Genomic DNA, 16,377 nt, shown 5'->3' with positions numbered 1-16,377 from the left:
ATATGGGGCAAATATCTTTATGGAGCATCTTATGGGGCCATAGTCAACATTTGTGCAGCATTATATTAGGCAAATGTGTCTATGGAGCATCTTATGGGGCCATTATTAACCTTTATGTAGGATTATATGGGGCATATTTTAATATGAAGCATCTTATGGGACCATCATAAACTTTATGGAGCATTATATGGGGCTCCTGATTCAATATGGATATTCAAAAACACTTAACCTACTGATGTCTCAATTAATTTTACTTTTATTGGTATCTATTTTTACTTTTGACATTTCCTGGTAGCGGCTGCATTTCCCACTCTAGGCTTACACTCGAGTCAATAAGTTTTCCCAGTTTTTTGTGGCAAAATTAGGGGGGTGGGCTTATACTCGGGTCAGATTATACTCGAGTATATACGGTATTCATGAAAAACAAGAATATTGAAAACAAAAGAGTAAAAAAAAAGAAATATGGGCATTGTTATTATATAGAATTATAAACCAGATAACATACCTGTGAAAGGGGTTGTGGATGTTTGGCTCCTTGATGGAGATGATCTTGAACTGGTGGTTTCTATTGTTTCTATTGTTGAGTGGGGAGTCACATATCTAGATGATGTACTCAGGTGAGTGAATGACGATAATGTTGGTGTATTTCTCGATATGTCATCACAGCAGTAGAATTTTACTTCATAATTAAAGCACATATTTCTTGCCCCTGGATTATCTCGGTTTCTACAAAGCAACCCTGTTTCTATACTACAAGTGACTTTCTGAGGAAGCATTTCAATGGCAATGTCTGGATATGAGCTAGATCTACATTTTATGTCTTTGATGAATTTTTTGTCTTTGCAGACTTGTCTTCCTTTAGACTTGGCTATGTCAAAGGTCTCTTCATCTCCTCCATTAATATCAGATCTTGGATGATTTTCATCAACCCACTCTGTCCAGTAGCATACGACAGGACTAGAACTTGTTCTCAGCCATGTTGTTGGGAAATTAGATAACGTAGATAACGTAACTTTAGTAGAAGTTGTAGGAAATATAGCTGTGCTTAGAGTAGGATTATTGGAGGTTGTGGAAGTTGTTACTGTTTTTGGTGTACTTTGACTGTGTCTGGATGATGTACTCATGTGCAAAGTTGGTGGTGATGTGGTTGTGGTTAACGATAGAATTTCTTTATCACAACAGAAGAATTTCACTTCATAGTTATAGCACATATAATTTTGCTCAGGATTATCTTGGTTTTTACAAATCAACCCTGTTTCAGTATTACAGGTGACTTTTTGAGAAAGCATTTCAATGGCAATGTCTGGATATGAGCTAGATCTACATTTTATGTCCTTGATGAATTTTTTGGCTTTGCAGATTTGTCTTCCTTTAGACTTGGCTATGTCAAAGGTCTCTTCATCTCCTCCATTAATATCAGATCTTGGATGATTTTCATCAACCCACTCTGTCCAGTAGCATTCAGAAGCAGGAGTACTTGTACTTTGTGTTTTTGTTGTTGTTGGTAAATTAGATGTTGTTCTTTGAGTAGAAGTCGTAGAAAATGTAGCTGTGCTTGAAGTAGGATTACTGACTGTTGTGAGAGTTGTTACTCTTTTTGGTGTCGTTAAATTGTGCTGGGATGATTTGCTCATGTGGTTAGTTGGAGATGAAGTGGCTGTGGTTGAGGATGGAAACTCATCACAACAATAGAATTTCACTTCATAGTTATAACACATGTAATTTTGCTCAGGATTATCTTGGTTTTTACAAATCAACCCTGTTTCAGTATTACAGGTGACTTTTTGAGAAAGCATTTCAATGGCAATGTCTGGATGTGAGCTAGATCTACATTTTATGTCTTTCATAAATTCTTTGGCTTTGCACACATGTATTCCATTGTTCTCTGCTATTTCAAAGGTCTCTTCATCTCCTCCAGTATTATCAGATGTTGGATGATTTACATCAACCCACTCTGTCCAGTAGCATTCAGAAGGAGGAGTTCTTGTACTTTGTGTTTTTGTTGTTGTTGGTAAATTAGATGTTGTTCCTTGAGTAGAAGTCGTAGAAAATGTAGCTGTGCTTGAAGTAGGATTACTGACTGTTGTGAGAGTTGCTACTTTTTTTGGTGTTGTTAAATTGCGCTGGGATGATTTGCTCATGTGGCTAGTTGGAGATGAAGTGACTGTGGTTGTGGATGGAAACTCCTCATCACAACAGTAGAATTTCACTTCATAGTTATAACACATGTAATTTTGCTCAGGATTATCTTGGTTTTTACAAATCAACCCTATTTCAGTATTACAGGTGACTTTTTGAGAAAGCATTTCAATGGCAATGTCTGGATATGAGCTAGATCTACATTTTATGTCTTTGATGAATTTTTTGGCTTTGCAGATTTGTCTTCCTTTAGACTTGGCTATGTCAAAGGTCTCTTCATCTCCTCCATTAATATCAGATTTTGGATGATTTTCATCAACCCACTCTGTCCAGTAGCATGCGACAGGACTAGAACTTGTTCTCAGCAATGTTGTTGGGAAATTAGATAACGTAGATAACGTAACTTTAGTAGAAGTTGTAGGAAATATAGCTGTGCTTAGAGTAGGATTATTGAAGGTTGTGGAAATTGTTACTGTTTTTGGTGTACTTTGACTGTGTCTGGATGATGTACTCATGTGCGAAGTTGGTGGTGATGTGGCTGTGGTTAATGATGGAATTTCTTTATCACAACAGAAGAATTTAGCTTCATAGTTATAGCACATATAGTTATGCTCAGGATTATCTTGGTTTTTACAAATCAATCCTGTTTCAGTATTACAGGTGACTTTTTGAGAAAGCATTTCAATGGCAATGTCTGGATGTGAGCTAGATCTACATTTTATGTCTTTGATGAATTTTTTGTCTTTGCAGACTTGTCTTCCTTTAGACTTGGCTATGTCAAAGGTCTCTTCATCTCCTCCATTAATATCAGATCTTGGATGGTTTTCATCAACCCACTCTGTCCAGTAGCATACGACAGGACTAGAACTTGTTCTCAGCCATGTTGTTGGGAAATTAGATAACGTAGATAACGTAACTTTAGTAGAAGTTGTAGGAAATATAGCTGTGCTTAGAGTAGGATTATTGAAGGTTGTGGAAGTTGTTACTGTTTTTGGTGTACTTTGACTGTGTCTGGATGATGTACTCATGTGCAAAGTTGGTGGTGATGTGGTTGTGGTTAACGATAGAATTTCTTTATCACAACAGAAGAATTTCACTTCATAGTTATAGCACATATAATTTTGCTCAGGATTATCTTGGTTTTTACAAATCAACCCTGTTTCAGTATTACAGGTGACTTTTTGAGAAAGCATTTCAATGGCAATGTCTGGATGTGAGCTAGATCTACATTTTATGTCTTTCATAAATTCTTTGGCTTTGCACACATGTATTCCATTGTTCTCTGCTATTTCAAAGGTCTCTTCATCTCCTCCAGTATTATCAGATGTTGGATGATTTACATCAACCCACTCTGTCCAGTAGCATCCAGAAGCAGGAGTACTTGTACTTTGTGTTTTTGGTGTTGTTGGTAAATTAGATGTTGTTCCTTGAGTAGAAGTTGTAGAAAATGTAGCTGTAGGATTACTGACTGTTGTGAGAGTTGTTACTTTTTTTGGTGTCGTTAAATTGCGCTGGGATGATTTGCTCATGTGGTTAGTTGGAGATGAAGTGACTGTGGTTGTGGATGGAAACTCCTCATCACAACAGTAGAATTTCACTTCATAGTTATAACACATGTAATTTTGCTCAGGATTATCTTGGTTTTTACAAATCAACCCTATTTCAGTATTACAGGTGACTTTTTGAGAAAGCATTTCAATGGCAATGTCTGGATATGAGCTAGATCTACATTTTATGTCCTTGATGAATTTTTTGGCTTTGCAGATTTGTCTTCCTTTAGACTTGGCTATGTCAAAGGTCTCTTCATCTCCTCCATTAATATCAGATCTTGGATGATTTTCATCAACCCACTCTGTCCAGTAGCATTCAGAAGCAGGAGTACTTGTACTTTGTGTTTTTGTTGTTGTTGGTAAATTAGATGTTGTTCTTTGAGTAGAAGTCGTAGAAAATGTAGCTGTGCTTGAAGTAGGATTACTGACTGTTGTGAGAGTTGTTACTCTTTTTGGTGTCGTTAAATTGTGCTGGGATGATTTGCTCATGTGGTTAGTTGGAGATGAAGTGGCTGTGGTTGAGGATGGAAACTCATCACAACAATAGAATTTCACTTCATAGTTATAACACATGTAATTTTGCTCAGGATTATCTTGGTTTTTACAAATCAACCCTGTTTCAGTATTACAGGTGACTTTTTGAGAAAGCATTTCAATGGCAATGTCTGGATGTGAGCTAGATCTACATTTTATGTCTTTCATAAATTCTTTGGCTTTGCACACATGTATTCCATTGTTCTCTGCTATTTCAAAGGTCTCTTCATCTCCTCCAGTATTATCAGATGTTGGATGATTTACATCAACCCACTCTGTCCAGTAGCATTCAGAAGGAGGAGTTCTTGTACTTTGTGTTTTTGTTGTTGTTGGTAAATTAGATGTTGTTCCTTGAGTAGAAGTCGTAGAAAATGTAGCTGTGCTTGAAGTAGGATTACTGACTGTTGTGAGAGTTGCTACTTTTTTTGGTGTTGTTAAATTGCGCTGGGATGATTTGCTCATGTGGCTAGTTGGAGATGAAGTGACTGTGGTTGTGGATGGAAACTCCTCATCACAACAGTAGAATTTCACTTCATAGTTATAACACATGTAATTTTGCTCAGGATTATCTTGGTTTTTACAAATCAACCCTATTTCAGTATTACAGGTGACTTTTTGAGAAAGCATTTCAATGGCAATGTCTGGATATGAGCTAGATCTACATTTTATGTCTTTGATGAATTTTTTGGCTTTGCAGATTTGTCTTCCTTTAGACTTGGCTATGTCAAAGGTCTCTTCATCTCCTCCATTAATATCAGATTTTGGATGATTTTCATCAACCCACTCTGTCCAGTAGCATGCGACAGGACTAGAACTTGTTCTCAGCAATGTTGTTGGGAAATTAGATAACGTAGATAACGTAACTTTAGTAGAAGTTGTAGGAAATATAGCTGTGCTTAGAGTAGGATTATTGAAGGTTGTGGAAATTGTTACTGTTTTTGGTGTACTTTGACGGTGTCTGGATGATGTACTCATGTGCGAAGTTGGTGGTGATGTGGCTGTGGTTAATGATGGAATTTCTTTATCACAACAGAAGAATTTAGCTTCATAGTTATAGCACATATAGTTATGCTCAGGATTATCTTGGTTTTTACAAATCAATCCTGTTTCAGTATTACAGGTGACTTTTTGAGAAAGCATTTCAATGGCAATGTCTGGATGTGAGCTAGATCTACATTTTATGTCTTTGATAAATTCTTTGGCTTTGCACACATGTATTCCATTATTCTGCGCTATTTCAAAGGTCTCTTCATCTCCTCCAGTATTATCAGATGTTGGATGATTTACATCAACCCACTCTGTCCAGTAGCATATGGATCGAGGAGTACTTGGACTTTTTGTCGTTGTTGGGTAATTAGATGTTGTTCCTTGAGTAGAAGTTGTAGAATATGCATTGGTGCTTAGAGTAGGATTACTGACTGTTCTGATAGTAGTAACTGTTTTTGGTGGACTGTGTCTGGAGGATGTACTCATGTGGGTAGTTGGTGGTAATGTGGCTGTGGTTGGCGATGGAATTACTTTATCACAACAGTAGAATTTCACTTCATAGTTATAGCACATATAATTATGCTCAGGATTATCTTGGTTTTTACAAAGCAGCCCTGTTTCAGTATTACAGGTGACCTTTTGAGGAAGCATTTCAATGGCAATATCAGGATGTGAGCTAGATCTACATTTTATGTCTTTGATAAATTCCTTCGCTTTGCAAATATGTATTCCTTTAGTCTTGGCTATTTCAAAGGTTTCTTCATCTCCTCCAGCATTTTCAGATGTTGGATGATTTACATCAACCCACTCTGTCCAGTAGCATCCAGAAGCAGGAGTACTTGTACTTTGTGTTTTTGTTGTTGTTGGTAAATTAGATGTTGTTCCTTGAGTAAAAGTTGTAGAAAATGTAGCTGTAGGATTACTGACTGTTGTGAGAGTTGTTACTTTTTTTGGTGTCGTTAAATTGCGCTGGGATGATTTGCTCATGTGGTTAGTTGGAGATGAAGTGACTGTGGTTGTGGATGGAAACTCCTCATCACAACAGTAGAATTTCACTTCATAGTTATAACACATGTAATTTTGCTCAGGATTATCTTGGTTTTTACAAATCAACCCTATTTCAGTATTACAGGTGACTTTTTGAGAAAGCATTTCAATGGCAATGTCTGGATATGAGCTAGATCTACATTTTATGTCCTTGATGAATTTTTTGGCTTTGCAGATTTGTCTTCCTTTAGACTTGGCTATGTCAAAGGTCTCTTCATCTCCTCCATTAATATCAGATCTTGGATGATTTTCATCAACCCACTCTGTCCAGTAGCATTCAGAAGCAGGAGTACTTGTACTTTGTGTTTTTGTTGTTGTTGGTAAATTAGATGTTGTTCCTTGAGTAGAAGTCGTAGAAAATGTAGCTGTGCTTGAAGTAGGATTACTGACTGTTGTGAGAGTTGTTACTCTTTTTGGTGTCGTTAAATTGTGCTGGGATGATTTGCTCATGTGGTTAGTTGGAGATGAAGTGGCTGTGGTTGAGGATGGAAACTCATCACAACAATAGAATTTCACTTCATAGTTATAACACATGTAATTTTGCTCAGGATTATCTTGGTTTTTACAAATCAACCCTGTTTCAGTATTACAGGTGACTTTTTGAGGAAGCATTTCAATGGCAATATCAGGATGTGAGCTAGATCTACATTTTATGTCTTTGATAAATTCCTTCGCTTTGCAAATATGTATTCCTTTAGTCTTGGCTATTTCAAAGGTTTCTTCATCTCCTCCAGCATTTTCAGATGTTGGATGATTTACATCAACCCACTCTGTCCAGTAGCATCCAGAAGCAGGAGTACTTGTACTTTGTGTTTTTGTTGTTGTTGGTAAATTAGATGTTGTTCCTTGAGTAGAAGTTGTAGAAAATGTAGCTGTAGGATTACTGACTGTTGTGAGAGTTGTTACTTTTTTTGGTGTCGTTAAATTGCGCTGGGATGATTTGCTCATGTGGTTAGTTGGAGATGAAGTGACTGTGGTTGTGGATGGAAACTCCTCATCACAACAGTAGAATTTCACTTCATAGTTATAACACATGTAATTTTGCTCAGGATTATCTTGGTTTTTACAAATCAACCCTATTTCAGTATTACAGGTGACTTTTTGAGAAAGCATTTCAATGGCAATGTCTGGATATGAGCTAGATCTACATTTTATGTCCTTGATGAATTTTTTGGCTTTGCAGATTTGTCTTCCTTTAGACTTGGCTATGTCAAAGGTCTCTTCATCTCCTCCATTAATATCAGATCTTGGATGATTTTCATCAACCCACTCTGTCCAGTAGCATTCAGAAGCAGGAGTACTTGTACTTTGTGTTTTTGTTGTTGTTGGTAAATTAGATGTTGTTCCTTGAGTAGAAGTCGTAGAAAATGTAGCTGTGCTTGAAGTAGGATTACTGACTGTTGTGAGAGTTGTTACTCTTTTTGGTGTCGTTAAATTGTGCTGGGATGATTTGCTCATGTGGTTAGTTGGAGATGAAGTGGCTGTGGTTGAGGATGGAAACTCATCACAACAATAGAATTTCACTTCATAGTTATAACACATGTAATTTTGCTCAGGATTATCTTGGTTTTTACAAATCAACCCTGTTTCAGTATTACAGGTGACTTTTTGAGAAAGCATTTCAATGGCAATATCTGGATGTGAGCTAGATCTACATTTTATGTCTTTCATAAATTCTTTGGCTTTGCACACATGTATTCCATTGTTCTCTGCTATTTCAAAGGTCTCTTCATCTCCTCCAGTATTATCAGATGTTGGATGATTTACATCAACCCACTCTGTCCAGTAGCATTCAGAAGGAGGAGTTCTTGTACTTTGTGTTTTTGTTGTTGTTGGTAAATTAGATGTTGTTCCTTGAGTAGAAGTCGTAGAAAATGTAGCTGTGCTTGATGTAGGATTACTGACTGTTGTGAGAGTTGCTACTTTTTTTGGTGTCGTTAAATTGCGCTGGGATGATTTGCTCATGTGGCTAGTTGGAGATGAAGTGACTGTGGTTGTGGATGGAAACTCCTCATCACAACAGTAGAATTTCACTTCATAGTTATAACACATGTAATTTTGCTCAGGATTATCTTGGTTTTTACAAATCAACCCTATTTCAGTATTACAGGTGACTTTTTGAGAAAGCATTTCAATGGCAATGTCTGGATATGAGCTAGATCTACATTTTATGTCTTTGATGAATTTTTTGGCTTTGCAGATTTGTCTTCCTTTAGACTTGGCTATGTCAAAGGTCTCTTCATCTCCTCCATTAATATCAGATTTTGGATGATTTTCATCAACCCACTCTGTCCAGTAGCATGCGACAGGACTAGAACTTGTTCTCAGCAATGTTGTTGGGAAATTAGATAACGTAGATAACGTAACTTTAGTAGAAGTTGTAGGAAATATAGCTGTGCTTAGAGTAGGATTATTGAAGGTTGTGGAAGTTGTTACTGTTTTTGGTGTACTTTGACTGTGTCCGGATGATGTACTCATGTGCGAAGTTGGTGGTGATGTGGCTGTGGTTAATGATGGAATTTCTTTATCACAACAGAAGAATTTAGCTTCATAGTTATAGCACATATAGTTATGCTCAGGATTATCTTGGTTTTTACAAATCAATCCTGTTTCAGTATTACAGGTGACTTTTTGAGAAAGCATTTCAATGGCAATGTCTGGATGTGAGCTAGATCTACATTTTATGTCTTTGATAAATTCTTTGGCTTTGCACACATGTATTCCATTATTCTGCGCTATTTCAAAGGTCTCTTCATCTCCTCCAGTATTATCAGATGTTGGATGATTTATATCAACCCACTCTGTCCAGTAGCATATGGATCGAGGAGTACTTGGACTTTTTGTCGTTGTTGGGTAATTAGATGTTGTTCCTTGAGTAGAAGTTGTAGAATATGCATTGGTGCTTAGAGTAGGATTACTGACTGTTCTGATAGTAGTAACTGTTTTTGGTGGACTGTGTCTGGAGGATGTACTCATGTGGGTAGTTGGTGGTGATGTGGCTGTGGTTGGCGATGGAATTACTTTATCACAACAGTAGAATTTCACTTCATAGTTATAGCACATATAATTATGCTCAGGATTATCTTGGTTTTTACAAAGCAGCCCTGTTTCAGTATTACAGGTGACTTTTTGAGGAAGCATTTCAATGGCAATATCAGGATGTGAGCTAGATCTACATTTTATGTCTTTGATAAATTCCTTCGCTTTGCAAATATGTATTCCTTTAGTCTTGGCTATTTCAAAGGTTTCTTCATCTCCTCCAGCATTTTCAGATGTTGGATGATTTACATCAACCCACTCTGTCCAGTAGCATCCAGAAGCAGGAGTACTTGTACTTTGTGTTTTTGGTGTTGTTGGTAAATTAGATGTTGTTCCTTGAGTAGAAGTTGTAGAAAATGTAGCTGTAGGATTACTGACTGTTGTGAGAGTTGTTACTTTTTTTGGTGTCGTTAAATTGCGCTGGGATGATTTGCTCATGTGGTTAGTTGGAGATGAAGTGACTGTGGTTGTGGATGGAAACTCCTCATCACAACAGTAGAATTTCACTTCATAGTTATAACACATGTAATTTTGCTCAGGATTATCTTGGTTTTTACAAATCAACCCTATTTCAGTATTACAGGTGACTTTTTGAGAAAGCATTTCAATGGCAATGTCTGGATATGAGCTAGATCTACATTTTATGTCCTTGATGAATTTTTTGGCTTTGCAGATTTGTCTTCCTTTAGACTTGGCTATGTCAAAGGTCTCTTCATCTCCTCCATTAATATCAGATATTGGATGATTTTCATCAACCCACTCTGTCCAGTAGCATTCAGAAGCAGGAGTACTTGTACTTTGTGTTTTTGTTGTTGTTGGTAAATTAGATGTTGTTCCTTGAGTAGAAGTCGTAGAAAATGTAGCTGTGCTTGAAGTAGGATTACTGACTGTTGTGAGAGTTGTTACTCTTTTTGGTGTCGTTAAATTGTGCTGGGATGATTTGCTCATGTGGTTAGTTGGAGATGAAGTGGCTGTGGTTGAGGATGGAAACTCATCACAACAATAGAATTTCACTTCATAGTTATAACACATGTAATTTTGCTCAGGATTATCTTGGTTTTTACAAATCAACCCTGTTTCAGTATTACAGGTGACTTTTTGAGAAAGCATTTCAATGGCAATGTCTGGATGTGAGCTAGATCTACATTTTATGTCTTTCATAAATTCTTTGGCTTTGCACACATGTATTCCATTGTTCTCTGCTATTTCAAAGGTCTCTTCATCTCCTCCAGTATTATCAGATGTTGGATGATTTACATCAACCCACTCTGTCCAGTAGCATTCAGAAGGAGGAGTTCTTGTACTTTGTGTTTTTGTTGTTGTTGGTAAATTAGATGTTGTTCCTTGAGTAGAAGTCGTAGAAAATGTAGCTGTGCTTGAAGTAGGATTACTGACTGTTGTGAGAGTTGCTACTTTTTTTGGTGTCGTTAAATTGCGCTGGGATGATGTGCTCATGTGGCTAGTTGGAGATGAAGTGACTGTGGTTGTGGATGGAAACTCCTCATCACAACAGTAGAATTTCACTTCATAGTTATAACACATGTAATTTTGCTCAGGATTATCTTGGTTTTTACAAATCAACCCTATTTCAGTATTACAGGTGACTTTTTGAGAAAGCATTTCAATGGCAATGTCTGGATATGAGCTAGATCTACATTTTATGTCTTTGATGAATTTTTTGGCTTTGCAGATTTGTCTTCCTTTAGACTTGGCTATGTCAAAGGTCTCTTCATCTCCTCCATTAATATCAGATTTTGGATGATTTTCATCAACCCACTCTGTCCAGTAGCATACGACAGGACTAGAACTTGTTCTCAGCAATGTTGTTGGGAAATTAGATAACGTAGATAACGTAACTTTAGTAGAAGTTGTAGGAAATATAGCTGTGCTTTGAGTAGGATTATTGAAGGTTGTGGAAGTTGTTACTGTTTTTGGTGTACTTTGACTGTGTCTGGATGATGTACTCATGTGCGAAGTTGGTGGTGATGTAGCTGTGGTTAATGATGGAATTTCTTTATCACAACAGAAGAATTTAGCTTCATAGTTATAGCACATATAGTTATGCTCAGGATTATCTTGGTTTTTACAAATCAATCCTGTTTCAGTATTACAGGTGACTTTTTGAGAAAGCATTTCAATGGCAATGTCTGGATGTGAGCTAGATCTACATTTTATGTCTGTGATAAATTCTTTGGCTTTGCACACATGTATTCCATTGTTCTCTGCTATTTCAAAGGTCTCTTCATCTCCTCCAGTATTATCAGATGTTGGATGATTTACATCAAACCACTCTGTCCAGTAGCATGTGGATCGAGGAGTACTTGGACTTTTTGTCGTTGTTGGGTAATTAGATGTTGTTCCTTGAGTAGAAGTTGTAGAATATGCATTGGTGCTTAGAGTAGGATTACTGACTGTTCTGATAGTAGTAACTGTTTTTGGTGGACTGTGTCTGGAGGATGTACTCATGTGGGTAGTTGGTGGTGATGTGGCTGTGGTTGGCGATGGAATTACTTTATCACAACAGTAGAATTTCACTTCATAGTTATAGCACATATAATTATGCTCAGGATTATCTTGGTTTTTACAAAGCAGCCCTGTTTCAGTATTACAGGTGACTTTTTGAGGAAGCATTTCAATGGCAATATCAGGATGTGAGCTAGATCTACATTTTATGTCTTTGATAAATTCCTTCGCTTTGCAAATATGTATTCCTTTAGTCTTGGCTATTTCAAAGGTTTCTTCATCTCCTCCAGCATTTTCAGATGTTGGATGATTTACATCAACCCACTCTGTCCAGTAGCATTCATGAGGAGTACGTGTACTCAGGCTATAATTAGATGGTGTAGTTTTAGAAGTTGGTGTAGAATGCTTTGTTAGGTGGGTAGTCTGTTTATAATATTTTGTTGTGTTATGAAGTGGAAGTGATGTAGGTTCTAATGGGCAGTTATTGATTTTAACAATTTCTCCATTTGCATCGCATTTCATATGGTGGCATTTGCTGTCCTCCTTATTGGAATTTGGAATGGTGTCCCCATAGTTGTATAACTTGTCTTCATATATGCATTGACAAGCTGAAATAAATAAACATCATTATTATTTTTTGTATAATTTTTTTTTAGATTTTAAACATTGTGTCTTACTTTGTACAGTATACCTTACCTTATCCACATATAGTTAATATTCATTGCTTATAATCCTTTTTATAATTCCTATTTCCGTCCGACATTATCATTTTCTAGACATACACACGTGGAAAAAATTGTAGCTATTCTTTTGTGAAAGTAAGATTTACCCACAATGGTCACTGAAATAATATGAATCTGTCAAAAGTAATTTTTAAATTTACTGAATAAAAACTAATGAAAACCAGACCGCTTTTGAATTTGTGGTACCACAGAAAAGAACAAAAATCACAAACTAATGAAATTGGTGTTGACAAAAAAATATTACCTTTAATTTAACCCCTTCAAGACCCAGCCTATTTTGACCTTAAAGACCTTGCCGTTTTTTGCAATTCTGACCAGTGTCCCTTTATGAGGTAATAACTCAGGAACGCTTCAACGGATCCTAGCGGTTCTGAGATTGTTTTTTCGTGACATATTGGGCTTCATGTTAGTGGTAAATTTAGGTCAATAAATTCTGCATTTATTTGTGATAAACACGGAAATTTGGCGAAAATTTTGAAAATTTCGCAATTTTCACATTTTGAATTTTTATTCTGTTAAACCAGAGAGATATGTGACACAAAATAGTTAATAAATAACATTTCCCACATGTTTACTTTACATCAGCACAATTTTGGAAACAAAATTTTTTTTTGTTAGGAAGTTATAAGGGTTAAAATTCGACCAGCGATTTGTCATTTTTACAACGAAATTTACAAAACCATTTTTTTTAGGGACCACCTCACATTTGAAGTCAGTTTGAGGGGTCTATATGGCTGAAAATACCCAAAAGTGACACCATTCTAAAAACTGCACCCCTCAAGGTACTCAAAACCACATTCAAGAAGTTTATTAACCCTTCAGGTGCTTCACAGCAGCAGAAGCAACATGGAAGGAAAAAATGAACATTTAACTTTTTAGTCACAAAAATTATCTTTTAGCAACAATTTTTTTATTTTCCCAATGGTAAAAGGAGAAACTGAACCACGAAAGTTGTTGTCCAATTTGTCCTGAGTACGCTGATACCTCATATGTGGGGGTAAACCACTGTTTTGGCGCACGGCAGGGCTTGGAAGGGAAGGAGCGCCATTTGACTTTTTGAATCAAAAATTGGCTCCACTCTTTAGCGGACACCATGTCACGTTTGGAGAGCCCCCGTGTGCCTAAAAATTGGAGCTCCCCCACAAGTGACCCCATTTTGGAAACTAGACGCCCCAAGGAACTTATCTAGATGCATAGTGAGCACTTTGAACCCCCAGGTGCTTCACAAATTGATCCGTAAAAATGAAAAAGTACTTTTTTTTCACAAAAAAATTCTTTTAGCCTCAATTTTTTCATTTTCACATGGGCAACAGGATAAAATGGATCCTAAAATGTGTTGGGCAATTTCTCCTGAGTACACCAATACCTCACATGTGGGGGTAAACCACTGTTTGGGCACATGGTAAGGCTCGGAAGGGAAGGAGCGCCATTTGACTTTTTGAATGAAAAATTATTTCCATCGTTAGCGGACACCATGTCGCGTTTGGATAGCTCCTGTGTGCCTAAACATTGGCGCTCCCCCACAAGTGACCCCATTTTGGAAACTAGACCCCCCAAGGAACTAATTTAGATGCCTAGTGAGCACTTTAAACCCTCAGGTGCTTCACAAATTGATCTGTAAAAATGAAAAAGTAATTTTTTTTCACAAAAAAATTCTTTTCGCCTCAATTTTTTCATTTTCACATGGGCAGTAGGATAAAATGGATCATAAAATTTGTTGGGCAATTTCTCCCGAGTACGCCGATACCTCATATGTGGGGGTAAACCACTGTTTGGGCACTCGGCAGGGCTCGGAAGAGAAGGCGCGCCATTTGACTTTTTGAATGGAAAATTAGCTCCAATTGTTAGCGGACACCATGTCGCGTTTGGAGAGCCCCTGTGTGCCTAAACATTGGAGCTCCCGCACAAGTGACCCCATTTTGGAAACTAGACCCCCCAAGGAACTTATCTAGATGCATATTGAGCACTTTAAACCCCCAGGTGCTTCACAGAAGTTTATAACGCAGAGCCATGAAAATAAAAAATAATTTTTCTTTCCTCAAAAATGATTTTTTAGCCTGGAATTTCCTATTTTGCCAAGGATAATAGGAGAAATTGGACCCCAAATATTGTTGTCCAGTTTGTCCTGAGTACGCTGATACCCCATATGTGGGGGTAAACCACTGTTTGGGCGCACGGCAGGGCTCGGAAGGGATGGCACGCCATTTGGCTTTTTAAATGGAAAATTAGCTCCAATCATTAGCGGACACCATGTCACGTTTGGAGAGCCCCTGTGTGCCTAAACATTGGAGATCCCCCAGAAATGACACCATTTTAGAAACTAGACCCCCAAAGGAACTAATCTAGATGTGTGGTGAGGACTTTGAACCCCCAAGTGCTTCACAAAAGTTTATAACGCAGAGCCATGAAAATAAAAAAAAAAATTATTTTCTCAAAAATGATCTTTTAGCCTGCAATTTTTTATTTTCCCAAGGGTAACAGGAGAAATTTGACCCCAAAAGTTGTTGTCCAGTTTCTCCTGAGTACGCTGATACCCCATATGTGGGGGTAAATCACTGTTTGGGCACATGCCGGGGCTCGGAAGTGAAGTAGTGACGTTTTGAAATGCAGACTTTGATGGAATGCTCTGTGGGCGTCACGTTGCGTTTGCAGAGCCCCTGATGTGGCTTAACAGTAGAAACCCCCCACAAGTGACCCCATTTTGGAAACTAGACCCCCAAAGGAACTTATCTAGATGTGTGGTGAGCACTTTGAACCCCCAAGTGCTTCATAGAAGTTTATAATGCAGAGCCGTGAAAATAATAAATACGTTTTCTTTCCTCAAAAATAATTATTTAGCCCAGAATTTTTTATTTTCCCAAGGGTTACAGGAGAAATTGGACCCCAAAAGTTGTTGTCCAGTTTCTCCTGAGTACGCTGATACCCCATATGTGGGGGTAAACCACTGTTTGGGCACACGTCGGGGCTCAGAAGGGAAGTAGTGACTTTTGAAATGCAGACTTTGATGGAATGGTCTGCGGGCGTCACGTTGCGTTTGCAGAGCCCCTGGTGTGCCTAAACAGTAGAAACCCCCCACAAGTGACCCCATTTTAGAAACTAGACCCCCCAAGGAACTTATCTAGATATGTGGTGAGCACTTTGAACCCCCAAGTGCTTCACAGACGTTTACAACACAGAGCCGTGAAAATAAAAAATCATTTTTCTTTCCTCAAACATTATGTTTTAGCAAGCATTTTTTTAGATTCACAAGGGTAACAGGAGAAATTGGACCCCAGTAATTGTTGCGCAGTTTGTCCTGAGTATGCTGGTACCCCATATGTGGGGGTAAACCACTGTTTGGGCACACGTCAGGGCTCGGAAGTGAGGGAGCACCATTTGACTTTTTGAATACGAGATTGGCTGGAATCAATGGTGGCGCCATGTTGCGTTTGGAGACCCCTGATGTGCCTAAACAGTGGTAACCCCTCAATTCTAACTCCAACACTAACCCCAACACACCCCTAACCCTAATCCCAACTGTAGCCATAATCCTAATCACAACCCTAACCCCAACACACCCCTAACCACAACCCTAACCCCAACACACCCCTAACCCTAACCACAACCCTAATTGCAACCCTAACCCTAAGGCTATGTGCCCACGTTGCGGATTCGTGTGAGATATTTCCGCACCATTTTTGAAAAATCTGCGGGTAAAAGGCACTGTGTTTTACCTGCGGATTTTCCGCGGATTTCCAGTGTTTTTTGTGCGGATTTCACCTGCGGATTCCTATTGAGGAACAGGTGTAAAACGCTGCGGAATCCGCACAAAGAATTGACATGCTGCGGAAAATACAACGCAGCGTTCCCGCGTGGTATTTTCCGCACCATGGGCA

The 16,377-nt window shown here is 38.0% G+C and overlaps 1 protein-coding gene across 1 annotated transcript in view; it reads right to left on the bottom strand.

The window, feature by feature from the left end:
* Positions 1–16,377, bottom strand: part of LOC138648919 (mucin-5AC-like) — a 130,220-nt gene that overhangs the window by 38,151 nt on the left and 75,692 nt on the right. The window contains exon 29 of the mRNA XM_069738900.1: positions 506–12,367. Within this exon, the coding sequence (XP_069595001.1) occupies positions 506–12,367 (11,862 nt within the window). The remainder of the gene's footprint in view (positions 1–505; positions 12,368–16,377) is intronic.

The sequence above is a fragment of the Ranitomeya imitator genome, chromosome 9 (genome assembly GCF_032444005.1).
Source record: "Ranitomeya imitator isolate aRanImi1 chromosome 9, aRanImi1.pri, whole genome shotgun sequence".
NCBI lineage: Eukaryota > Metazoa > Chordata > Amphibia > Anura > Dendrobatidae > Ranitomeya > Ranitomeya imitator.
The sequence above is the reverse complement of the archived record's forward strand: the minus strand, read 5'-3'. Positions and strand labels throughout refer to the sequence as shown.